At 50.8% G+C, this 25,069-nt stretch overlaps 1 protein-coding gene across 2 annotated transcripts in view; it reads left to right on the top strand.

Moving 5' to 3' along the window:
* Positions 1–262: 262 nt before the first annotated feature.
* Positions 263–25,069, top strand: part of CHST8 (carbohydrate sulfotransferase 8) — a gene marked incomplete at both ends in the record, with an annotated part of 67,637 nt that continues 42,830 nt past the window's right edge. For both annotated transcript variants that reach the window (XM_081216586.1, XM_081216587.1), the window contains one exon: positions 263–392. In XM_081216586.1, the coding sequence (XP_081072712.1) occupies positions 263–392 (130 nt within the window). The remainder of the gene's footprint in view (positions 393–25,069) is intronic.

Raw genomic sequence — 25,069 nt, forward strand, 5'->3', positions numbered from 1 at the left:
GCTGGTGTCTTGGCCACAGGTGGTGACCGGGCTTCCCTTCACCTCCTTGGCCTTGAAAACGTGAAAGGGACACACCTGAGTAAGGGTGGAGCGATCCAGGATTACGCTGGTCAAGTGCAGTGACTGGGGCCCTGGGCCTCAGTGATGGACCGTCTTTCTCCTCTGCTGCTCCATAGACCGTGGCCTGATGGACACCTGGTGTGGACGATGAGGGAAGAACGTGCCTCCCACACCCGAGAGGTGACCCCAGAGCGAGCCCTGGATGACCCCGCGAGCAGGAACGATGCGGCTGGCCTGCATGTTCTCGTCCATCCTGCTGTTTGGAGCTGCAGGCCTCCTCCTCTTCATCAGCCTGCAGGACCCCACGGAGCTCGCCCTCCAGCAGGTGCCAGGTGAGCCCTCACTCTCCGCCCCGCCGTCTGCTGGCCCCGGCTTTCCCACCCAAGGTGCAGGTCTCCACGCTGCTCTGGTGCCAAGGCAGGGGCCCTGGCCTCCTCCTGGTGGTCCTCAGCCTCAGTGTGGGAACACAGTGTCTGTTGTCAGATGACCAGCCTCAGGGTTCTGGCCTCTGGCCTCTGGCCTGTGCACTCTTCTGGGGAAGGACAGCCAGGCTTCCCATCACTCAGCTGGTCACTGCCTTGGTGAAACCCAGACTTAAGGAGGATCCTGCCACCTCTCGGGGCCTCTTCCACATGGTCTCGGACATCCGAAGATGAATGCCTTCTCCCTGAGCCCAGGCCTCCCAAATGGGACGCTGATTCTCTGCCCAGCCCTGGGGACCCCTCGAATTCAGCCTCTCCAGCTGGTCAGGGAGGTCGGGGTACCTCCTGGCTTTGTGAAGCTGAGGTGGCTCCTGCTGGCCCCCCACCTGCTCCCTCCTAACACACTGGAGGGAAGTACCCTCCCTGACTCAGAGGTGGGGTGGCAGTGAGGGGAGAGCAGGAAGGATGGTTCTGGAGCCTCGGCGGGGACAGGATGTGGAGAGGGGAGCTCAGGCCAGGCCCCTCCTGCTGGGACACAGAGAGCACGGCAGGGCTGGAGGGCATCCGGCTCGGGGCCAAGGCCAGGGATCACTCTGCTCTAGGGTGAGAGGAAAGCGTGGTTGCCAGGCCCGAGCACCAGCATTTCCCAGCAGGGGTCCCGGAGGCCCTGTGAGGGGAGGGTCCGTGATGACAGCCCTCTGCTCTAGGACACGAACAGCATGAAAGAGGTGTGGAGGCTGGGGAGTTAGGCAGAGGGATTCCTGTGCCATCCCTGCCTGCAGCCCATAGCACAGGAGTGCGGGACATGGCACAGGGGCCCCTGGCCCTGAGTGCGGAGGGCTCTCAGGCCCGCAGCCTCCCCCCCAGCACCCCCTCAGCCATGACTCACACGCTCAGGGCAGCCTGCACCCAGGCTCAGACTGGGGGCCTGTAGGCAACACGTGGCAAGGCAGTAGAAGCACGAGGAGGCCAGAGCTGGGGCCCTGGGCCTGGCAGCTGCTATCAGAGGCCCCGGTGGGAGAGGCTGATGAGTTGATTCTCTCATCACAGAGAGTCAGCTAGAGGCAGCCCAGGCGCTGGGTCTCCAGGAGACAGTGGGTGAGTCAGGGGGGCTGACTCACGCTTGGGCCGGACCCTCCTAGGGGGTGGCTGTCGAAGGTGGTCTGGCTGCTTCCTGGCTTCTGGAGAAGCAAAAGCAGGGGCCCATGACCGAGTTGGTCCTCTGTGGAGACTTTGCAGCCTCACGTGAGCCCCAGAGTGGCCGGCTCACTGTGTCAGCAGAACCGGACTCCACAGGCAGCGCCAGCAGGGGCACTAAGAGTTGGTCTCTGCAGTTGTGGGTTATATATGCAGAAGCGAGCTCCCCAAAAAAGGGCCCTGAGACAGGGCTTGGGGTTCATGGCACCATGTATCCTGGGCACAGGTCTTGGTGAGTATGTGTGGTTGGAGCACACGTGGGCAGAGGATCTGCGTCCTATGGGACGAGCCTGGGAGAGAAGGCATGAGTGTGTCTGTGGTGTCCACCTGGGTATCCCATCCGTGGTGTCCTCTGGAGACAGGTGTTGTTTTCCTGGGTGGGCTCGGGGTCTGGTGGCCACGACACACACCCCCCAACGTGCTGTAGCAGCTGGCAACGCAGAGCCCTTGCCTCTCATTCTTCTGCAGACGTGGCTTCCTGTCCCTCCCACCAGCCAGCACTGCCTTGCACAGCTGCCCCAGTGCACACACGTGCGGATCTCCTTGATTACTGGTGGGGTGGGAGCCCACCGGATGGCTGGGGTTTCTGGGGTGGGCTGGAGTGGTGAGCAGGAGAGGAGCATGGAGCCTCAGCTGGCAGGCCGTGTAGGATGGCAGGAAGCTGAGGTTCCCCTCCCGCTGCAGCCGGGGATGGCAAAGGCCTGGCAAACCCAGGCAAGGTGCACAGTTGGGTCTTGAGCTCCCTTCCTCGGGCTGTAGGTGGAGCTGGACCACCCCCTCGCCACATGCCAGGTGATGGGCAACCTGGACGTTCTACGGAAATCACATCAAACACAGTCATAAAACCTTAAGTAATGCTTACATTACTTTCCCTGAGCAAAGCGTTCCTGACACAGGCTGTTTGTGTTGATTTGTTGCTATTCATTTATTCCTTCCCTGTACTTCTCACAGCAGCCTAATTGTGATTCGGTACCAAGAAAGCAATATCAAAGTAATTTTCCACAACATTAGTTACAATTTTCTTCTGATCTTTGAAGTGAAACAGTCCCATCCTGTTGGGTTCTTTGAGCATATAAACCTTGATTACATTTATCTGTTGAAAACCAGTACTTACAAAGTGTATGTATCCAGTTGCATGGGTGGGTGGCCCCAAGGACCCTGGACAAGTCAGGATTTCTACCCGCGGGAGGTGTGGATGTGTGGGGTCTGCCCTGTCATCCGGATCAGGCAAGGCCGATGGTGCGGGGCACCTTCAGAGGAAATTCCACACAGGCTACTCTGGCTTTCGCAGCAGCAGCAACTTCCCTGGGAATGGAGTGTCTGGTATCCGCTGTTGGTGGCACTGATCAAGGTGGAAGGGGGAGGGTGGGCAGGTGAAAATCCAGAAACAAGCTTGAGAAGGCAGGCAGAGCCTTTAGTTGTTTGTGGTCACCTGGGGTTGGGGTGTCCTTCAGATTTCTCCCACACAGCTACCAGCTGTTAAAAACACCTGAACTTCTCAGACACCAGTCAGCAAATCTCACCTGGTTTGTGCATTAGATGCAATCCTATGGGGCTGCCAACTTTTGTAAACCAAGCGATATTTTCCAAAACATTTGCTATATTTTAAATCAAACCTCCTGGAACATAAATCACTGCCGGTTAACCTACCTTCATTCTAAGATTAGATTTTCTTGGGTATCAGAGAATCCACCTATCCTACTATTTTTCAGTCTCCAATATTGCCAGGCCCTGAGGCCTCAGGAAACTCACTTCTTGACCCAGGAGACTACACTTGCCCCTTCCTTAAGTGGAAGAGAGCAGACCAGAGCCGGGAATAACACATCCCAGTGTGCTGGCCCTGAGGGTACAGAAGGTACACTCCATGTGTGTGTTTGGGCACACTGACTTTTTATGAGCTGCCTGTCTTTATTATGAACTTTGTATTATGGAGAGCTTGGAACACACACAAAGGTAGGTTAGCATAGTGCAATGAACCCCATGCACCCAACACCCAGTAGCCTCAAGAGGGCCCCATCCACAGCCCCATCCACTTCTCTCCTTTTGAAGCATATACCATATGGCCTCTCAATTCAGCCATCAATTTTTTTTTAAATTTCTATTGGAGTATAGTTGATTTACAATGTAGTGTTAGTTTCTGCTGTACGGCAAAGTGAATCAGTTATACACATACCCATATAGCCAGTCTTTCTTTTTTTTTTTTTTTAATTATTTTTGGCCACGCCACACCTCACGCGGGATCGTAGTTCCCCAACCAGGGATCGAACTCGTGCCCCCTGCAGTGGAAGCACAGAGTCTTGACCACTGGACCACCGGGGAGGTCCCTATCCACTCTTTTTTAGATTCTTTTCCCACGTAGGTCATTACAGAGTATTGAGTAGAGTTCCCTGTGCCATACAGTAGGTTCTTATTTTATCTACTTTATATATAGTAGTGTGTATATGTCAATCCCAATCTCCCAATTTATCCCTCCCCCCTTGCCCCGCTTTACCCCCTGGTAACCATAAAGCCATAAATATTTCAATATATTTCTCAGTTTAAAAGATAAGAACTCTTTTTTTTTTAACATTCAACAACAGTTCTTTAATCTCACCAAATGACCAGTGTTCACATTTCTAGTTGTCCCACAAATATCATAAATACCTTTATATCCAATTTGTTTTATCCAGTATCCAGATAAGGCCCACATGTCACAGTTGGTGGATGAGTCGTTTAAGTCTCTCTCAGTCTATAAGAGACCCTGCACATCTTTATTTCTCTCTTGCTGTTTATTGGAGGAAACTGGGTCGCAGGTCCTGTAAGTTTCCCACAGCTGGGATTTTTGCTGATTGTGCCTGTCTGGTATAGCTCAGCACAGCCTTCTGCTCTTTGTATTCCCTATAAATTAAGTAAATTTAGCAGCTTGATCAGATGCAGGTTTGGTTTCTTTTTCTTTTTCTTTTTTTTTTTTTTGGCAAGAATTCACGTGTGGTCCTATGTTCTTCCGTTGGGAGACGCACATCTGCCCGGCTTTCTTTTGGTATGTCAGTTAGCCACTGACCCTGTGCCTAGACCGTCCATTCATTTGGGGCTGTACAATGCGATGTTCTTTTTTTTTTAAGTATTTATTTATTTTTGGCTGTGTTGGGTCTTTGTTGCTGCGCGCGGGCTTTCTCTAGTTGTGGGGAATTGGGGCTGCTCTTCGTTCATTGTGGTGCGCGGGCTTCTCATTATGGTGGCTTCTCTTGTTGCAGAGCACGGGCTCTAGGCGCGCAGGCTTCAGTAGTTGTGGCACGTGGGCTCAGTAGTTGTGGCTCGCGGGCTCTAGAGCACGGGCTCAGTAGTTGTGGCGCACAGACTTAGTTGCTCCGCGGCATGTGGGATCTTCCTGGACCAGGTATCGAACCCGTGTCCCCTGCATGGGTAGGTGGATTCTTAACCACTGCGCCACTAGGCAAGTCCAGTGATGTTCTTTTTTTTTTTTAATTTATTTCTTTAAATTAAAATATAGTTGATTTTAATTTATTTCTTTAAATTGAAGTATAGTTGATTTACAATGTTATGTTAATTACTGCTGCACAACAAAGTGATTCAGTTATACATCTATATACATTCTTTTTTAAAAATACTCTTTTCCATTATGGTTTATTATAGGATATTGAATATAGTTCTCTGCTCTACAGGAAGACCATTCTGTACATAAAAGCTTACATCTGCTAACCCCAACCTCCCACTCCATCTGTCCCCCAGCCCCCTCCCCTGTGATGTTCTAATTATTATCATTCCTTCTTCATTCTTTTAAGTGGGATGGATTTTGTTTTAATGGGGTGAGGCGAAGCATTGTTAGTGACCCATGAAGCCAAAGTGAACAGTGGATTGATTGGCTTATTCATTGATATACTTTAAAAATGTGACCTTATGATACAGATTCTGTTGCTGGCACACTACAAATAGGTTTTTGGGGTTTTTTTTTTTTTAATGTTTGATTTTGGCAGAGTGGATTTTCTTAGAGTGAGCCACCCCACGCTTTAGTGAAGTAGCTCTTTACTTTCCCCAAAACCATGTAGTTGTGATGGGAGGGGTCTCTGGGGACTGAGGCCAGTGCTGGGGTGCCGACAGAAAAAGGCAGCCACAGTGATGGCTCAGTGGCCCCGAGTGCAGACAGGGCAGCCTCTGATGACTTGGTCCATAGCCAGGCCCCAGGGCATTCCTTCCAGGGCATCCAGGAATGATAATAATAACAAAAGTTTACCATGTGCCAGGTCTTGTACTAAGCCCTTTACATGTTTTAATGCATGTCATTCTTATAATAAATGAGGTCCTGAGCCTTACAGGATGGACACGCAGAAAACACTGATGGGGGCTAACACTCTCAGCCACTCACTGCATGCCCACCACTAAGACAAACACTTCACAAGTACTCAGCACTCATTTAATACTTTCGGAACCCCCTGAGTTAAGTACTATTACACCATTTGACAGACAAGACTCCTGAGGTAAGAGAGGTTACGAGCTGTGCCCAGGGCCATAAAACTTTGGGCTTCAGAGCCCGGATTCATCCTTAGGCAGCCGGCTGTTGCCCGTGGCACCTACTGCCTTCCCAACAGCAGTGATGCTCATTCGGTCTGGCCTGTCTGGTCCCAGAGCAGAACCTGGCAGAGAGAAGAGCGTGGATCAAAGAGGCATGAGAGAATGTACGTGCGAAGAGCTCCCAGTGCACTAGGGGCTGGAGTGAGACCCGGGGATCCAGACTAGTGGCTGAAGACACAGCCAGGCGCTGGCCCCCCTGAGCCCTTGGAGCACTGTGAGAAGCGAGCCTTTGCTGCAGGCTCAGCAGGAAAGCTCTGGGGATCCTGAGGGTGCAGTGGCCATCAGAGAGCTCACTCCAGTGACTGCATGTCGTGGACCTGTGGGCAGAGGAAGAGACCACAGGTAGAAGGAGAGTGGCTGGGAGGGGTTGAGTGAGACCGGAAGAGCTGGCAAGGCCTGGGGCAGGCAGGCAGGGACGGGAGAGGGTGGGTCAGGGCCATCATGGGGTCGGCAACCCCAGAGTTGGTGAGAGAATGGGTGAGAGGATGAGGAGGGTGAGGAGGGCAGCCATCAGGGTTCAGGGTGACTGTAGCTCAGAGTGTCTGTCTCTGGTAGATGGGGGTTAGGGTGCCACTCACCGAGGCAGACACTTCAGACAGGGAGTGGTCAGAGGAGGGAGCTGGAGACCACATGTTCTATTTTGGGCAGATGGCATCTGAGGTGCTGGGCAGGGTGTGTGGAGTTGCACTGTGACTCCTCCACCCAGGGTTCCAGACTCACAGACCACGAGAACAGGCGAGAAAAGCAGGAAGCTCCCACCCTGCCCATCCCTCCTCCACCTGCATCTTCATTCACACAGGTCACACACTCACGCCTTCGCTCTCACACACCTGAGGGCAAGGTCCTGGCTGGAGGAGTCGGGAGGGCTTCCTGGAGGAGGGGAGCTGTTGGCCTTCTCCAGGGCACAAGAGGTGACAAGATGCTGACCTCCAGCAGAAGCAGTGAAGTGGATTTGGACGAGACTCAGTGGGAGCCCGTGGTCTCTCTCCAGAGCGCAGGATGCTAAGTATCCTTCCCAATATCTCACAGTTAGAAATTAACAGAGCCAGGATTGACTCAGAAATTGACAGAGCTCCTGCTTTGGTCCCCTGGAGGCAGGGCTGTGTTGGCTGGAGAAAGCGTGGCCCTCACTCTCGGTTCCATGGTTACCAGGGACACATGGCCCTGCCTGTGCCAATGTGCAGGGGTCAATGTCAGAGGGTTTGTCTTGTTCTTACAATGACTGTCTTTGTCCAGGTGTGACCCCTTGTAGCCCTGAGACACCACCAGACCAAAAGCCCTGGGTGAGCCAGGGCCACAGGGGTAGCTGCTCTCAACAGCTCACCCACGTGAGGGTGATGGAGTAACCGGAAGCGCGGTGGCCGTCCCTCCTCCCCCTTCTCTGGGCAAGGTGGCCTTGGGGTAGGGGCAGCCTGCTGGGGCTGGTGTGCCTAAGTCCACACTCCTTCCCCAGCCAGGGGAGCCAGCCCCTCGTTTCCACGGAGCTGTCTGCGTTGCCCCGGCAGGTGGGTTTTACTAGAATCCTCTCGAGTCTGTCTCCAGAAACCTTTTTCTAACAGCATTGTGGAACATCATATATATTTCCTACAACCCTTGTGAAACTGACACCACCTTGTTGTGACTGTGAATATCAGAAGTGACATGTAATTGTAGTGATCCATCCTGTTAAGTAGCTGGCAATATATCATTGCAAAATCAGCAGGGCTGGGATTCTCAGAACCCAGTGTTTCTAAACAACGCACCTGCAAGCGTGTGTTCAAACTCTCTTCACCAAACGCCGCCCAGGGCTCACGAAGGCTGCCTCACCTGCCTCGCCTCGCCTTTCTATGACCACAGCAAAGAAAATTTAACTCTGGTTAAAGCCACCCACTGAGTTTTCGGTTCTCTGGAATGCCCACTCCTTGTCACAGAACGCACTGGGTTCTCAAAGTCAGGGCTGCGGTCAGGATGCTTGTAGCAGTGCTCCTTCCAAGTGTGGCCCTGGGGCTTCCTGTCCCCCCTTTCCTCTACTCCAGAGTGGCTTTGTGGGGGGTTCTTTCTGGTGCCACAGGGTGGGCAGTGAGCTGGGCCAGCCCAGCCATCACTGTGCCAACCTAGGGAAGGCACGGTGGGGTCAGTGTGGACAATTGGAGGGTTGGGGACCAGGGGTGGCTAGAGCCCATGGCACGATGGCTGAGCCCTGCCTTGGTCGGGTGGGAGCGTTCAGGCAGGGCCTGCACATTTCGAGGGCACTACTCACACTGTGTTCTCTGCTAATTCCAGGGTAGGGTTGATTTCAACTGTGGTGTGAAGGGTGCCCCCTGGAGTTGTGCAGAGGACAGTACTGATGGGGGGGCAGACATGCGACCTCCACGGCAATCGGACAACGAGTGCCAGAAAGGGGGGCCATGTCAGAACACGCAGCCCTCAAGTGTGGGCACCAGAGCCCAGGGGGGCTGGTAGGCCCCGGGGGTGCTGGTTTTGGAGCCTTCTCTGAAGTCTGCTTTGGGGGGAGGACCCTCACAGAGCCCTCCCTGGGACGCCCTGACCTCAGGAGTGTCCACTGCGGGCCCGTCTTCAGTGGAAGTTTCTCTGCCCCCATCCTCTCTCACCTGAGACACCGCCCTGCCTGCAGCCCCCTGGCATCTGCTTCTGTGCTGTGGCCCCCATTTCCTGGGTTCCTCCCTCCCCACTGCAGAAGACGCCCTGGAGGTCTCTAGCCGGAGCCTCACTTTTCCTTTGGTGCGTTAGAATATGCTAAGTGAACAATAATGAGCATGTAGGAGCTAATAACAGGAATCACCTAATTAAATTAGGAAACAGACATCTTATCACTGTAATCTGAAAACTGATATTAATAGAAAATGGTCCCAGCATTGTTATGCTAAATGTTCCTAGGGGTGGGGACATTAAAAAGGAGAGCAGAACAGAAAATGGGGACAATCGTATCCAATAAGAGGAAGACATGTTTTAAAGGAACTAAAGTAAAATGCTAAAAATAGAATACAGGATCACTGTGAGGCTGTCATGAGGTAATGGACAAAGACGCCTTTGAAAACCACAGAGCTCCACACACGTGTATGATGATAATTTTTTAAATGAGACAATGTAATTAAGCTTCAAAGTGTGCATGAAACCTAGTAATAGTTATCGTGTATTGGCGCCAGGCACTGTCTCAGGTGCCTTTATTTCATCTTCCTTCACCCAGTGAGACGCAGGCATCGTTGTCCTCAACTTACATTCAGAGAGGTTAGGTCAGTTGCCGAAAGTCCCACAGCCCGAGTGGCCGGAGCTGGGATTCGAACCCAGATTTGCCTGCTTTCAAAGCCCTTCTGAGGCTCACTTTGCCCTCCTCACCTGTTGCTGCTGGTAAATGTCACGGTCAGCAGTTCCTGTATTTTCTGTTTTTCCACCATCTCCTCAAAGGGCATTTCTTGCCGACACCCAGCAGATTTCTTGGCAGCCAGACTCCCTGCCCCAACCCCAAGTCTCCTCTGGCGTCTTGGTTAATAAAACCCACACAAAGACACCTTCTGAAATTACAGTGCAGCTGGGAAACTGGGGCTCCCATTGTGTCCGGGTCTGGGCGGGGCTGAGCGGCTGAGCTGGGCTGGCGGTTCCGATGCTCATGCCGACCCCGGAAGCCCCGGTTTCAGGTTGTGTCTCCACAGCAGCTGATTGTTCCCCCCCCCACCAAGCCCCCACCTGGGAGGTGAATCAGGCTCTGTTCACCTGCGATGTGAGTCACTACTACGTGAGCCCAGAGCGGGGCTCAGGTGTGGGGTGACCCCTTTCCCATCTGCCCGGCCCAGAATGAATAGGAGGGATCCAGGGAGGAGGAGGAGGGCTCAAGATCTGTGTGTGAGATGCCCCAGAAGTACCTCGTCTGGGCCACCGTGGGGAACGCACCTGGGCCGGCATTAGCAGGGACATGCACCCCGTACCTCCCCACCTCTGTGCCCATGCACCAACCAGGCATCTTCAGTGGGGGGATGGAGGGGGAATCAGTCACCTGACATCAGAGCCAAGCCCCCCACTCAGCCCAGGAGCTCTGCCAGGGAGAGCAGGAGGGCAGGGCGAGACTTCAATCCCTAAGTGGCACAGGGCTCTGGGGGTGGCCTCCTGCCTGGCTTGCCTCCCCACTCAGCCCCGCTTGGTCTGCAGTCTCAGGGCTCTGGGAGAGAGGCTAGGGAGACAGTGAATCTCACTGCCAGCTTGGGGAAGGGTCCGGTCGGGTCCTAACATGTGCTTATCTAGGCCCTGCTAACCTTCCAGAAGTCCTAGGTTGCTAACGTGGGCAGCAGAGGAATGGTTCTCTGCCAGAACCTGGTCTAAGGACAAGGCTGTTGCTACGATTGTCATCCTTCTCCATAGCTGGTTCTTGTGTTTTTAAACCCCAAAAATGTCATGGTTGTAGTTATGACAACAGAAGTGCTGGAGGCTGATTCTGGAGGCCGATGCGGGTCCATTGGGAGGTGGGCCGATCAGGGATGCCCTCGGGCCAGGCCAAGTGGAGCTCTCACCTGGGCACCGACTGCCTGCTGGGTGGGCATGCTGGCCCCTCCTATTATGATGATGCCTTTCTTGTAGCTTTCAGGTCAGTGTGGGTCTCCTTCCCGAAATCTTTGCAGAAAGTTGGGTGCTCAGGCAGATCCCATGTAAGCCAGAAGCTCATTGTTACGTGTCTGCTGATATTTGCATTGTAAAGCTTATCTCCCAGGATTTATGGCTCTGCGGTTTTAACTTGAATCATGGTAGAACTCAGTGGACAATTCTCGCTTTTAAAATTTTTTATTTATCTGGGAAAAATAGCTGAACTTAAATGGGTTCCATTATCCCCAACAGCTGCTGCTCCGGAGCCCCTGCACAGCCGGCTGGCTCCTGATGGAGGGGTGAAGAGCCCCGGGGGGGTCTTCCCATTCTCCGCCTGCGGTCCAGGCAGGAAGCTGGGGGCTGCCTCTTACCAAGCCCTGCGGCCTAGCCATGGCATTTCCCAGCCCTCCTCAGCAGTCCTGAAGACCGGCCACCTATAGAGCAGGCTCTCCCCATCCAAGCTACCTGCTCACCCCAGCTTGGTTGTCCTCAAAGCAGGTCAAGGGTCCATTTCCTGGCCAGTGGTTCTCAGCCCAGGTGGTTTCCAAGCTAGGTTGGACCGAGGGGGTGATCTGTGAACCCCTCACCATGTTTTGGTTGTGTGTCTGAATGTGCTTAGGTCCTGGGAAGAAAAGGCAGCCTGGAAGGAGTCTGGGACCCCCACCCTACCTCTCCAAAGGCTACAAACATCTGTGGGTGCTTTCAACCCTTTGCCCTCAGGGTCTGGGCCTGCCCCGCAGGGAGGGAGATAGGAAAGAGGAAGGGATGAGGGGGAATGTCAATTTAAAAAAATGGTGTTGGGTCACCAGGCCCATCAGAAACTGTATCAGCGCAGAGCTGCCAGGGCCGGGAGACCCCAGGGAGTGGGGTGGGGGAGGGGAGGGGGGAACAGATGGTCCCTGGCTCCTGGGGCAGGGCCGCCGCTCAGCCTCAGCCAGGAGCGCTGTGTGAAATGCGGGCCCAGCGTGGCCAGATCCTCCTTTTTATTTTTTAGTTTTTCAAAGAAACAAGGAATCTGTAACATATAATTATATCATTTCTTCTGATTTTTAAGTGGCAGCTCAAACTTTAGAAGGTGTTTTCAGAGTTAGTTGGTCATGCTTGTCACCGCCTGTTGGTTGGATGGGCTGGAAGGAGAGGCTGTGTCCACTCTCCCGCCCTCCCTCAGGCTGAGACTTGCCTCCTCCCACCCTCCCTAGCTACTCCCCCCACCACCCCCGCCCCAGGACAGAGAGGTAGTGGGTCTCCCTGGTGGGCAGGGAACTTGTTATCTTTCCAGCCCCGGCAGGACTCACTCCAAGCCAGGCCCCAAGCGAGTGCTGGGCAGAGCTTCTCCAGGTGTCTACTGACCAACGGTGGCTTCCCAGAGCCCAAGGGGCCCCTGCCCAGGCCAGGAGCCCTGCCAGATCACTGTTCACCATTCAGGCCTGGGACCTGGGGGGCCCAGAAGATGACTGGGTAGCAGAGGTGTCAGGGAGGCAAGGGCCAGGGAGTGGCAATGGCACTGGGGCTGTGAGCGGGACCTGAGAGTCCCAATAGCACCCAGGGAGGTGGCACCTGGGGGTGTGTTCTGGGCAGTGATGATGGTATGAGTGCCAGGTGCTCCCTGTGTCCCAGGCACTGCACTTTACCTGCTTTATAGATATTTTCACACTGAAGCCTCACAGCTGCTTGTCTCCATTTTATAGACAGGGAAACTGAAGCACAGAGAGGCCAAGTCACTTGCCCAAGGTTACACAGCCAGGAAGTAGCAGTGCCTAAACTAGAACCTGGGTCTTTGGACCCCAAAGACACAGGGTCTTATGGGTGACTCTGACAGCCACTCAGAGCTGAGACACGCACTGTTGGAGGACCAGCCTGGGAGCCTGCACACAGTGCCACGCTGACGTGTGGGGTGAACTTCATTCCTGTGTGTTGCATACACGTTCTGGTTTGTGCCTAGATCTGCTGGTGAAGGACGGGGACCTCTGCGAACGTGTGTGTCTGGCTCTCATCCGCGATCCTGTGTACAAGTGTGTATGTGCACAACCATGAGGTGTGTGCCCGCCTCGGGCTCATAGCTCACATGGGGAATGCTTCCCACTGAAGTTTGGGGCCACCTCCTTGGAGTGCACACTGACGTTCCCACCTGCCACAAGCAGGCGTGGAACACACACAGTCAGGGCCTGGGCTGGGGCAAGTGACTTGGGCACCAGGGTGGGAGTTGTCTGCGGGTTGTCACCACAGCAGTGGGTGAGGAATGAATTGCCATTCCAGCAGGAACTTGGCAAAACCAGTTATTGTAACCCCCTGCCCGCGACCGGGGCAGACCAAAAAATGAAATTACATTCTTAATAGGTCAGGTCGAGTGACTGCTGCTCGAATTAGTTCCTTCCCAGAACCCAGCCAGAAGTAGCAGCAGTAATTAAAGGATTTTCTGGGCTTAAACCAAGTCTGCTTGTCAAACAGGTACAATATACAGGGCTTGCAAGATGTGTGTGGGCCTTGTCCCTTCCTGGGGACTGGGATGAAAGTCGGGGAGATCAGGAAGGCAACTGGCCCAGAAGGAGGTGGGTTCTTACTGCAGCGGGCACTTTTCCACTTTCATTCATTCATATGAGAAATGTTGAGTCCCAATGTGGCCGGGCACTGAGATTCTGCAGCGAATAGGACCATGAGGTCCCTGCGCTCATGGAACTCAACAGTGAGTAGGATGACGGGGAATTCCTGGTGTTCCCCACCCGACTCCCACCTCCTTCCCAAGCAGGCTGGTCCCAGGAGCCCTGTGATGTCGAGAACTGCCTCCTTCCACTTGGGGACCTGTAAATTAGGGTCTGAGGCTGAACTTCACGGATTGGAAGACTCAGTATTGCTAAGGGTGCAGTTCTTCCCAAGTTGACTGTTGGATTCAATGCAATACCTATCAAAATCTCAGCAGGCTTTTTGTTGGCAGGATAGGCTGATCCTAAAATTTCCACGCACCAGAGAAAGAGAAAGGAGGGGCATTAGCGTGGCATGACCCCCATCTGACCCATCCTGTGTCCTAGGGAGAGGGATAAGGGAGTCAGATCCAACACCGGAGGTCAGTTGGAGCTCACACCCAGGCTGGAACATCCCTCCCCCAAGCCCGTTTTTCATTTCTTCCATTTGCTTCACTGAGAGGAACACACAGCCCTCCTCAGGGAGTAGAAAATGCCAGAATCCCAAGAAAGCAAATATCGGTAGTGTGGCTGACAGAGGTGATGTGCCCACCCACCCTGGGTAAAACAGAACCTACAACTTCCTTAAAACTCCAGAAGGAAAGGGAAATCCCAGGAGCCAGAAAATGAGATGGATTAGCGAAGAAGCAGTGAGTGCCAGGGGTCCCCTGCCGCCGAGCCTGTGGCTAGAGCCTTTTTTACAAAACAGCTTTATTCAGGTATAATTTACATGCCATAAAATTCATGTATTTTAAGTGTACACTTCAGTGGTTTTTAATAAATTTACAGAGCTCTGTAATCACCACAATCCAATTTTAGGATATTTCCACTGTCCTCCGCCCCGCCCCCAATTTCCATCCCAAATCTCTCAGGCGCTTTGCAGTCACTCCCTGTTGCCCCAGGCAACCACTAATCTACTTTCTGTCTTTATAGATTTGCCCATAAATGTAATCATACAATATGTGGTCTTTTACATCTGGCTTCTTTGACTTAGCATCAAGTTTGTGGTCACTTGTCGTCATGTAGCCTGCATCAGTAGTTCATCCCTCTTTATTGTTCAGTAGTATTCCATTCCATGGATTCTTGGTTTACCCATTCACCAGTTGATGGACACTTGGATTGTTTATCCTTTGGGGCTGTTATGAATAACAGTGCTATGAACAATCACATGCGGGTGTTTTATTTCTCTTGGGCAGATACTTAGGAGTCGAATTGCTAGATTGTGCTAGATTGTCTGGTAACTTTATGTTGAATTTTTAAAGACACTGTTGCCAAACTGGCTACACTGTTTACATCCCTGCCAACAATGTACGAGGGTTCCAATTTCTCAACATTCTCATCAACACTTGTTATTATCTGTCTTTTTAATTATAGGCATTCTAGTGAGTGTGCAGTGGTATCTCATTGTGGTTTTAATTTGCATTCTCTAATGACTAGTGCTATTGAGCATATTTTCATGTGCTTAGTAGTCATTTGAATATATTCTTTAGTGAAATATCTATTCAAATCTTTTGCCCATCTTTTAAATTGAGTTGTCTTTTTATTGAGTTGTTATTTTTATTTTGTAGATACAAGTACTTATTAGATTTGCAAATAATTTCTCCCATCTGTGGTTTGTCTTCATTTTCTTAATGGTGTCTTTTAAAGTGCAAAAGTTTTTAAGTTTGAAGAACTACAGTTCATTTTTTTTTCTTTTATGGATCATTCTTTTCACGTTGTATCTAAGAAATCTCTGCTTAACTTAAAGTCATAAAGATTTTCCCTGATGTTTTCCTTTAAAAGTTTTATAGTTTTAGCTCTTCCATCTATGTCCATGATCCATTTTGAGTTAATTTTTGTGTTTTGTGTGAGGTATGGTCTTTTGCACGTGGATATCCAGTTGTCCCAGCACTGTTTATTGAAGACTATCTTTTCCCCATTGAATTACCTTGCCACTCTGGTCAAACTAAATTGGCCTTGAATGTAAAGGTTTGTTTCTGGTGTCTTAATTCTATTCCATTGATCTATTTGTTGATGCTTACACCAACAGGACAATGTTTTAATTACTATGGGTTTGTAATAAGTTGTGAAATCAGGAAGTATAAGTCCTCCAGCTTTGTTCATCTTTTTCAAGATTGTTTTGACTATTCTGAGTCTCTGTAAAGACAGTGTAAGTTCCCATGTAAATTTTAGGATCAGCCTATCCTGCCAACAAAAAGCCTGCTGAGATTTTGATAGGTATTGCATTGAATCCAACAGTCAACTTGGGAAGAACTGCACCCTTAGCAATATTGAGTCTTCCAATCCGTGAATGTGGAATGCCTCTCCATTTATTTAGATCTTCTTTAACTCCTATTAGCAATATTATATAGCTTTCAGTATACAAGTGTTACCCTTCTTTTGTTAGATTTATTCCTAAGTATTTTATTCTTTTTGATGCTATAGTGAATGAAATTGTTTTTCTTTCTTTTTTTGGCGGGGGGCTGCGTTGGGTCTTTGTTGCTGCGTGTGGGCTTTCTCTAGTTGTGGCAAGCGGGGGCTACAATTCATTGCGGTGGGCGGGCTTCTCCTTGCAGTGGCTTCTCTTGTTGCAGAGCATGGGCTCTAGACATGCGGGCTCAGTAGTTGTGGTTCATGGGCCCTAGAGCACGTGGGCTTCTGTAGTTGTGGTGCATGGGCTTAGTTGCTCTGCGACATGTGGGATCCTCCCGGACCAGGGCTCAAACCCGTGTCCCTTGCAATTGGAAGGCGGACTCTTAACCACTGTGCCACCAGGGAAGTCCCTAAAATTGTTTTTCTTAACTTCATTTCTGGACTGTTCATCACTAATATAGAGAGATAAAATTGATTTTTCTATATTGATCTTGTACCTTGCAACTTGGTGATTAATTCTAGTTCTTTTTGTGAAAATTCCCTAGAATTTGCTAAATACAGGGCCATGTTGTCTGCAAATAAAGAGCATTTTACTTCATTTCCAATCTAAACGCCTTTTTTTTTCCCATGCCTGATTGTACTGGCTAGAACCTCTAGTACAATATGAAATAGAAGTGGTGAAAGTGGACATTTTTGCCTTATTCCTGATCTCAAAGGCGTTCATTCAGTCTTTGACCATTAAGTATAATGGTAGCTGTAGGATTTTTGTAGATCACCTTTACCAGTTTGAGGAAGTTTCCATCTATTGCTAGGTTGTTGAAAAAAAACTTTTTTTACCCTAAATCGGTGTTGGATTTTGTCAAATGCTTGTTCTACATCTATTGAGATGTTTTATGGTTTTATCCTTTATTCTGTAAATATATTACATTAATACATCAACCTTGCATTCCTAAGGTAAATCCCTCTTGGTCATAATCTTTTTTATTTGTTACTGGGTTCATTTTGCTAGGATTGTGTTGTGGAATTTTTTTTTTTAATATTTATTTATTTGGCTGCACCGGGTCTCAGTTGTGGTGTGTGGGATCTTCATTGCCGCGTGCGGGATCTTTAGTTGAGGCATGCGAGATCTTTTAATTGTAGCATGTGGGATCTAGTTCCCTGACCTGGGATTGAACCTGGGCCCCCTGCATTGGGAGTGCAGAGTCTTAGCCACTGGACCACCAGGGAAGTCACTGTGTCATGGAATTTTTTAAGGGGTAGTTGTCCGTAGTTTTCTTTTCTTGTGATGTTTTTTGTCTGGCTTTGGTATTGGATTAACATAGGTCTTAGAATTAGACCTCCTCCTCCTCCTTTATTTTTCTGGAAGAGTTTGTGAAGGACTGGCATTATTTCTTTTTTAAATGTTTAGAAGAATTTGCTAATGAAACCATCTGCAGCTGGAAGATTTTTAAATTACTAATTCAATTTCTTTGCTATAGGTTTATTCAGATTTTCTGTTTCTTCTTGAGTCAGCTTCAGTAATTTATGTCTTTCTAGGGCTTTGTTTACTTCACTCAAGTTGTCTCATTTGTTAGCATAAAAATGTTGATAGTATTTCTTTATATTCGTTAGTGATGGCCCCTCTTTTGTTCCTGATTGTCAATTTTGTAGATCTTTTCAAAGAATCAGCTTTTAGTTTCACTGTTTTTGTCTTCTTTTTTTTTTTTTCTGTTTTCTATTTCATTGATTTCTACTCTGATATTTATTATTTCCTTTTTTCTCCTTGCTTTGAGTTCAATTTGCTCTTCTTTTCTTTTTCTGGTTTCTTAAGGCAGAAGCTTAGGTCATTAATTTGAGATCCTTCTTTTCTAATATAGATATTGCACCTATAAATTTCCCTCTAAGCATGGTTTTATCTGTAGTCCACTTTAGTTGTCTCATTTCCTAGAATCTCCCTTTAAATTTCTGCATGGTCTATTGCTTCCCTCAACCCATATCACAACCTTGGGCTAGCTGAGAATTTGGAATTATTATTTTCAGCAACATTCCTGGGCATGGAATGTTTCAGTCTTCTTGGCCTGCTCTACCTTGGTAGAACTTCAACCACCGGGGAACTGAGTCGGGGTGATGGAAGCAGCCCCAGGCTAAAATGCCATAGGCTTACCTTATTCTTCCTAGAGTTCAGTAGAAGTTCTTGAATAAATGTTTCCTAATATGTTGTATACCGTTGGTCAATTTCCAGAGTTCTTAAACAGTTGTTTTGATTTTTTTTTCCTGTTCTGTCATTTCTTTGGGGGAAGGAATTTGCCGAGCTCCTCACTCAGTCATTCTAGACGTCCCACCTCCAGGACTGGGGTCTTGATGTCTACAAAGACAGGAGGTGAGGTCTCTGGCCTGACTAAGATGCTGAGCTAGAGTGCAGCCTCTCTATAAATAGCACCCTCAGAAGGCATCAAACCCTCTCCCCATGGGTCCAGTTTGCTTGGGACAGCCCCGATTTATACCTGTGGCCTGGTGTAATTATCATCAGCACTCCCCTCACTCCCAGAAGTGGCTTTATTTTGATGATAAGTCACTGTGTAAGTGTAATTCTGTAAGAAGAAAATTTAACCAGAAAGAATGGGATGCAAGAAATAATGGTAAGGAAATAAGTTGTAGGTATGTAGATAAATGTAAATAAATATTTACTGTAAAAAAACAAACACTCATTTTGCAAGTTTAGGAACTGCAATAACATGGAAGTATGTATGGGGACAGTAATTGGATTTAAGCATTCTAAGATCCTAATTTTGTTAGGGAGGAAAATAGGGATAGTAATAAACTTTGGGCTTTATTTTCAAATGCGGCTCAGCCCTGGAAGTATAATGTATATCTTCTGAGTCTCTGCACTGGCCCCTCTCAGTGTAGCCCCACTGTTAGAGCTGGGCACCTGTTTAATCACCTCCTGTTCACCCATTGGTAAAAGAGGATTCCCAGCCTATGGTTATGGGAATGGTGAACCCTCAACACTGGACAGATGAGCTCAACAGCCATTGATTAGTCACTCACAGCCTGGGGAAGAAGGACACTGCATGCCTTTCCCCTATGGTCACATGGAGAGAGAACAAGCAGGGGCTGTGGGAGGCAAGCTAGTAGTATCAAGAGGGTGGGGTGCCCCCTGGTTCCCATGGGAGGATGTCATTGATTTGCTTGAATAATTCCATGGGCTGGTAGGGCACTGAAACCTGCTACTCAGGGAAAGCAGAAACTGTGCCTGGTCCCCTTGATAGGTGGTGGTTTAGCTAGCGGACCTCATCTGCAGGAGCAGAGTGGGGAGGGGACTTGCAGTTGGGCCATTGGAGGCCCTCCTGATTTCACTAGGTGTCAAGGCAGCATGTGATATTGGGCCTTAATTTTAGACCTTACTTTAGGCAGATTGTCCCACAGAAGCCTAAGAGTGGAAACACCTCACCCTGAGTGGGGGCAGCCCTGAGCCAAAAGCTGGAGAGAGGGCTTCCTTGCTGTAGTCTCAGGACTCCCCTCACCCCAGCTAAGGTGCTGGAACCCTGCTTAGCTCCTGCCCTGGTCACCCTCTGCCCTTGCATCCTGCCTATCTGTATATCCATCTCTCTCTCCACCATCTGTCCAACCTCATTTATAGGAACATGCTATAGAACCCCATAGCCCCCTAGTTTGTGATTCCTTCAGAAATGATGTAGATAGAGACTGTCCAACCAGTGTGGGCCCTCACCCCATGGACAGCAGCCAGTCACCAGCAATGAGGCCCTGAGCCCAGCACTGGAGTTTCTGGTACTCACAGCCCCTACCTGCCATAGGTAACCCCAGCATCACCTGGCGCAGGTCCCTCCATCCCTGACACACGTGAAGGGTCTGTAGCCTGGCCATGCTCGCTGGTGTTTCAGGAACCAGCGTAGCTCAGTGGGTGGGTGAAATGAGGTTCCACTTGCCACCTGTGGCTTCTCCCAGTCCACGGGGATCTGTGGAGGTGCCACATCTTCCGGTATCTTCTCTCCAAGCAGAAGAACAAGGATTGGTGACCCTGACAGGTACCGTTGCAGCAGTAGTGAAGTGACAGGCTCCCTCCTCAGCTGTCTTTGAGGCACCATCTCAAATGCCACCGAGGCACACTCACCAGCACAACCCTCTTTCCCTCCCCAAGGTCTTCATTCTTTGAGGCATGTAGCTACCAGGCAAAACCCGAGCATTTCAAACTGTTATTTCTGGAGACGATGAGATTGGGGTTTTGAATCTGCCAGGTTTTTTGAGCCACGGGTTCCAGGCAGAGCCTGGCTGAGGACTGCAGGACTGGGTGAGAGCAGCCTGCATGCCACAGCTTCCACCTACCTTGGCACCGGGAGGGGCAGCCACAACGTAGAATAACAGTTCTCAGCCTGGGCTCCGTGTTAGAGTTACCTGTGTTGATGTTAAAAAGCTGATGCCCGAGCTTCCTCATGCCTAAGACCAATCAAATCTGAATCTCTGGGGGAAGAGACCCAAGCAGCGGAAGTTTTCAGAGCTCCCCAGGCAACTCCGCTGTGCAAGCGATTTTGAAAGCCATTGGATTCAGAATAGTGTTTCTCAGAATTTAACATGACTACAGATCATTTGGACAACCTGTTAAAATACAGATTCTGGTTCTCTGGGTCTAGGCGGGGCCCAAGATTCTGCATTGCTAGCAGCAAAGGTTCATAATTGGAATCGTGCTACTTAAAGTGTGGCTGTGGGGCCTCCCTGGTGGCGCAGTGGTTGAGAGTCCGCCTGCCGATGCAGGGGATATGGGTTCGTGCCCCGGTCTGGGAGGATCCCATATGCCGCGGAGCGGCTGGGCCCGTGAGCCATGGCCGCTGGGCCTGCGCATCCGGAGCCTGTGCTCCGCAACGGGAGAGGCCACAACAGTGAGAGGCCCGCATACTGCAAAAAGAAAAAAAAAAAAAAGTGTGGCTGTGGATCGGTAGCATCCGCGAAGCTTGGGAGCTTCCTAAAGATGCAGACTCTAGGGCCTGCCACCAGATCTACTGAATTAGAATCTGCATTTTGATAAGATTCCCAGGTGGTTTGAATGCGCTTTGAGGTTGAGACACACTGGTTTAGGAGACTTTTGTGGCCCAGCAAGGCTTAGAGAGAGGGGCAGGCTGCTTCCAGGCCTCATCAGAGGTCACAGGCAAACATCTCTTCGTCATCAGATGACAAAGCCCAGGCTTGGGTCCTTCCAGAATCTTGACAGCTCTTTCATCTCTTGCTCTCCTCCTCTGGGACCTGACCCAGCTGGCTGTGTCCCTCCCTTTGCCTTCCCCATGCCCCCTGCTCCAGCCCCTCCTTCCCTATCCCGCCTGAGGTGGGATCCTGACACCAGGCTTGCTTACACTGCCCGAAGCCTCAGAACTTCGGCTCCAGCTTCGCAGAGCAGCCTTGCCCATCAGGAGGAAGGCACAGCCTGCTGACACACAGCACTCTCTTCAACACAGTGTCCCCACTGCACCCTCCCTGCAAACCCAGCCAGCCCCTCCCTCCACAGACCCCTAACCCCAGCGCCAAAGACGCCGGCTGCCACCTTCTCCCACACACCCACTCCTCTCTAGACGGCTTGTCCAGGATGCTTGCCCTGCTGTTTCCGTGTTTGCCCTATTGCCATCTGAGCTGCCCCTCTGCTCCAGCCAGTAAAGAACTCCAGCCCTGGGCTTCCCTGGTGGCGCAGTGGTTGAGAGTCCGCCTGCCGAGGCAGGGGACACGGGTTTGTGCCCCGGTCCGGGAAGATCCCACATGCCGTGGAGCGGCTGGGCCCGTGAGCCATGGCCGCTGAGCCTGCGTGTCCGGAGCCTGTGCTCCACAATGGGAGAGGCCACAACAGTGAGAGGCCCGTGTACCGCAAAAAAAAAAAAAAAAAAAAATAGAACTCCAGCCCTGTCTTCAAACAAGTCACTAGCTCACCCTTGGTCCTCCCCTTCCTCACTCTCCCAGGGCTGCTGTTTGGTCCAAGCCATGGGTGTTCTGTGAATGGCCTGCAGCTCCCAATTCACTCTCTGGCTGTGTCATCCCGTGCCTTGTCCCCTGCATGATCTGAGCTCTTTCAGGAGCTGGGACTCCCATTCCCAGGGGTGGGGAACCTAGGGGTCTTGGCTGGCGTCTTGCAACTTCTCCTGGAATTGGGGTCAGGGAGGGAAAGCAGACCCAGAGGGCTGGTTTCTGAACTGATAGAGACAGGCCTTGAGGTAGGGCTGATAGGGCTGTGATTTAAGAAATGGAAGATCAGACTTCCTGGGAGTGTCAGCTCTGCATCCAGCATGCTTCTGGTTGCCTTGGCAACTCAACAGGTTCAACCTCTTTTCTGGGCATCGCTGTCTGCTCAGACGGGAGGTGACAGGAGTCCTAGAGGTGTGCAGGTCTTCAGCAGGCAGACAGCTCAGTGCCAGGATGCCCCTCACCTCCTTGCTGGGTTAGCTGACCTCAGTTGTCATCTGGCTACCTGCATGATCATGTGACCGTGTCCAACCAGCCAGCCAACCTCCCATCCATCCATCCATCTGTTTATCCAGTAAGCAGTCACTGAGCGTCTGCTGTGTGCCTGGCCTCATGCTGGCCTCTTCAGGCAGGTATACGAGTTCCTGGGCCTCCAGGTCAAACACGAATGCCTCTATGGGTCCAGAGGTAACTGGGCAAGCCTGGAGGTCAGGAAAGCCATAGACACTGTTTTACTATCACATGTGTGAGTCCATTTAGAAGATATTCTCAACCCATAAACACTGCAAGCCTGCCTACCACCCTCTGCCAGGCCCTTCTTAGGTACGTGTAATTTGCATAAATGCAGTCACATTCTGCACACTGTAATCTATTTTCTTTCACCTAATGCTACATGGTGGACCTCTTTCCACATAGACACATAAAGATTATTTTCACCCTTTTTAACAGCCTTATGGTATTCATTGTAAAGAGGTACCATTGATTTATTTAACCAGCTCCCCCCTGATTTTTGTTTAAGGTGTTCGCAGTTTTTGGCTGGTTCATGAATTATTTCTGTTTCCTCTAGGGTCATCTTTATCTGTTTGCTTCTTTTGGTCTCTCTCGTGTTGGAGGCTGTCCTCAGATGCTTGATGACCCTTAGATATCGATTCATAATTGAGAGCAGGTCACCAAACACCTGATTGTTTGAAGTAAGGTCGGGGGCAGGGCTTTACTTCATGAAGTGTGGGGAGGAATCAGCCATCTAACTGGAGCCTTCCAAGGGAGAGTGTCTTATCTGCTAGGGCTGCCACAAACTACCACAGACTGGGGGGCGTAAGCAACAGAGATTTATTCTATCACAGTCTTGGAGGTCAGAAGTCCAAGATCAAGGTGTCAGCAGGATTGCTTTCTTCTGAGGTCTCTCTCCTTGGCTTGCAGATGGCCGTCTCCTCCCTGTGTCTTCACATGATCTGTCTTTATCTGTATTTGAATTTCTCCTTCTTATAAGGACACCAGTTATATCGGATTAGAATCTACCCGCATGACCTCATTTTAACTTCATTGCCTCTTTTTTTTTTTTGGCGGTATGCGGGCCTCTCACTGCTGTGGCCTCTCCCGTGGCGGAGCACAGGCTCCGGACGCGCAGGCTCAGCGGCCATGGCTCACGGGCCCAGCCGCTCTGCGGCATGTGGGATCCTTCCGGACCAGGGAACGAACCCGTGTCCCCTGCATCAGCAGGCAGACTCTCAACCACTGCGCCACCAGGGAAGCCCCATTGCCTCTTTAAAGTCCCTATCAGTCACATTCTGAAGGACTGAGGGTCAGGACTTCAACATATGAATTTTGGGAGGACACAACTTAACCCATAACAGAGAGATTTGCGATCTCCAGCCTGAGGGGGAGACCCCTGGTATGTGCAGTTAATCCTCTTATTTCAGAGCTGCCCTGCTCCCCTCTCAGCCTGGAGTCCTCAGGCCCTTTGCAGTTTCATCAGAGGTGAGATCTTCCATCTCCTGCTGGGTGGGGTCACGGTGCGGGTGGTGATTAAGGGACAGTTTGCCTGGCTGCTAGGCTTTCAAGCCTACACGTCAACCCTGGCAGCTGTGCTTCTCCAAGTCCTAGCTTCCGTGACACAGATCAACCCTCCACATGCGCCTCTGCAAGCTCAGCTACACATTTCCTTCACCTTGTGGAATCTGTTACCACCCTCCAGCCACTTTCCAACTTCCAAAAATCTGTTGGAATCTGTCATCTGCTGCTGTCCCCCTCCAGGTCTCTGCTCCCATGGGCCTCTATCTGTTTTATGCCTTGGCTGTCATTACACTAGAATCTTGGGAGGACAATGAGATAAATGTATACGTTCAATCTACTGTGTCCACCCAGAAGCCGCCTGGTCTGCAGGGGAGGGCACAGAAGCAACGCAGATTCAGCCAAGGGCTCTCTGGCCCCATTGGACCCAATGAGGAGGAGCTATAGCCACCTGGGGCTTGGGGGGGTGGGTTTGGGGTGAGACCACCACGGCTGTGGGTGAGGCCTATGGAGCTGCCCTTTGAATCCTGAATCCCTGTTGCTGCTGGGAGAGAGGGAAGGAGATTCCTAGCTCTTGCTGTGCGTGATGGTGGGCTCTGGACCCCAGGCTTGGTTCCAGGGCCTGGAACTGCCTTGCCTGCCAGCGCCTCTCGCCCTGGTGGTGTCACAGGTGTGACACTCTAGAGCCAGAGATGGTGGGTGGGGGGGCGTCTGACACCTCCAAAATAATACATGTTTTCCTAACTGTTGCTGAAGCTGCTAAAATGTTTTTTTAAAACCGTTTACACTTCCCTTGATATAAGGCAAATACCTTCTGTCAGCCGGATGTGGGTCGGGAGGCGGGGGGCCTTAAACTGGAGAAGCTGGATCAGAGCAAGGCCTCTCCACTGGGGAAAAGGACAGGCTTGGAGGGAGACACAGGCCTGGGGTAGGGGGCCCTGTGTCTGTGAGGGAGGGGGACCTGCAGGGCAGGCAGGAAGGGGCTGTGCTGAGTTGCCGGATAAGCCATGGTGACAGTCACCTGTGTTTAGTCCCAGTTGAATTTTTCCTTCCAAGTCTCTCTGTGTCCTTGTGAGGGAGTGGGTTTGTATCTGAGGAGACGCCCACCCCTACTTTTGGCTTCTGTTTTGGAAATCCTGAGCTTACTGAGGAATTGTTCTAGGGAAAAGGAACGGGGAGTGTCTTTGAAAGATATAAGGCAGATTCAGTGTCCAAAGCTGAGAGGAATGGAGTTTGCCCAAGGCTAGGAAGGGGTAGGTGTTTGGGGTTCCC

This window comes from Mesoplodon bidens (genome assembly GCF_964165515.1).
Source record: "Mesoplodon bidens genome assembly, chromosome: 18".
In the NCBI taxonomy this organism is placed as follows: domain Eukaryota; kingdom Metazoa; phylum Chordata; class Mammalia; order Artiodactyla; family Ziphiidae; genus Mesoplodon; species Mesoplodon bidens.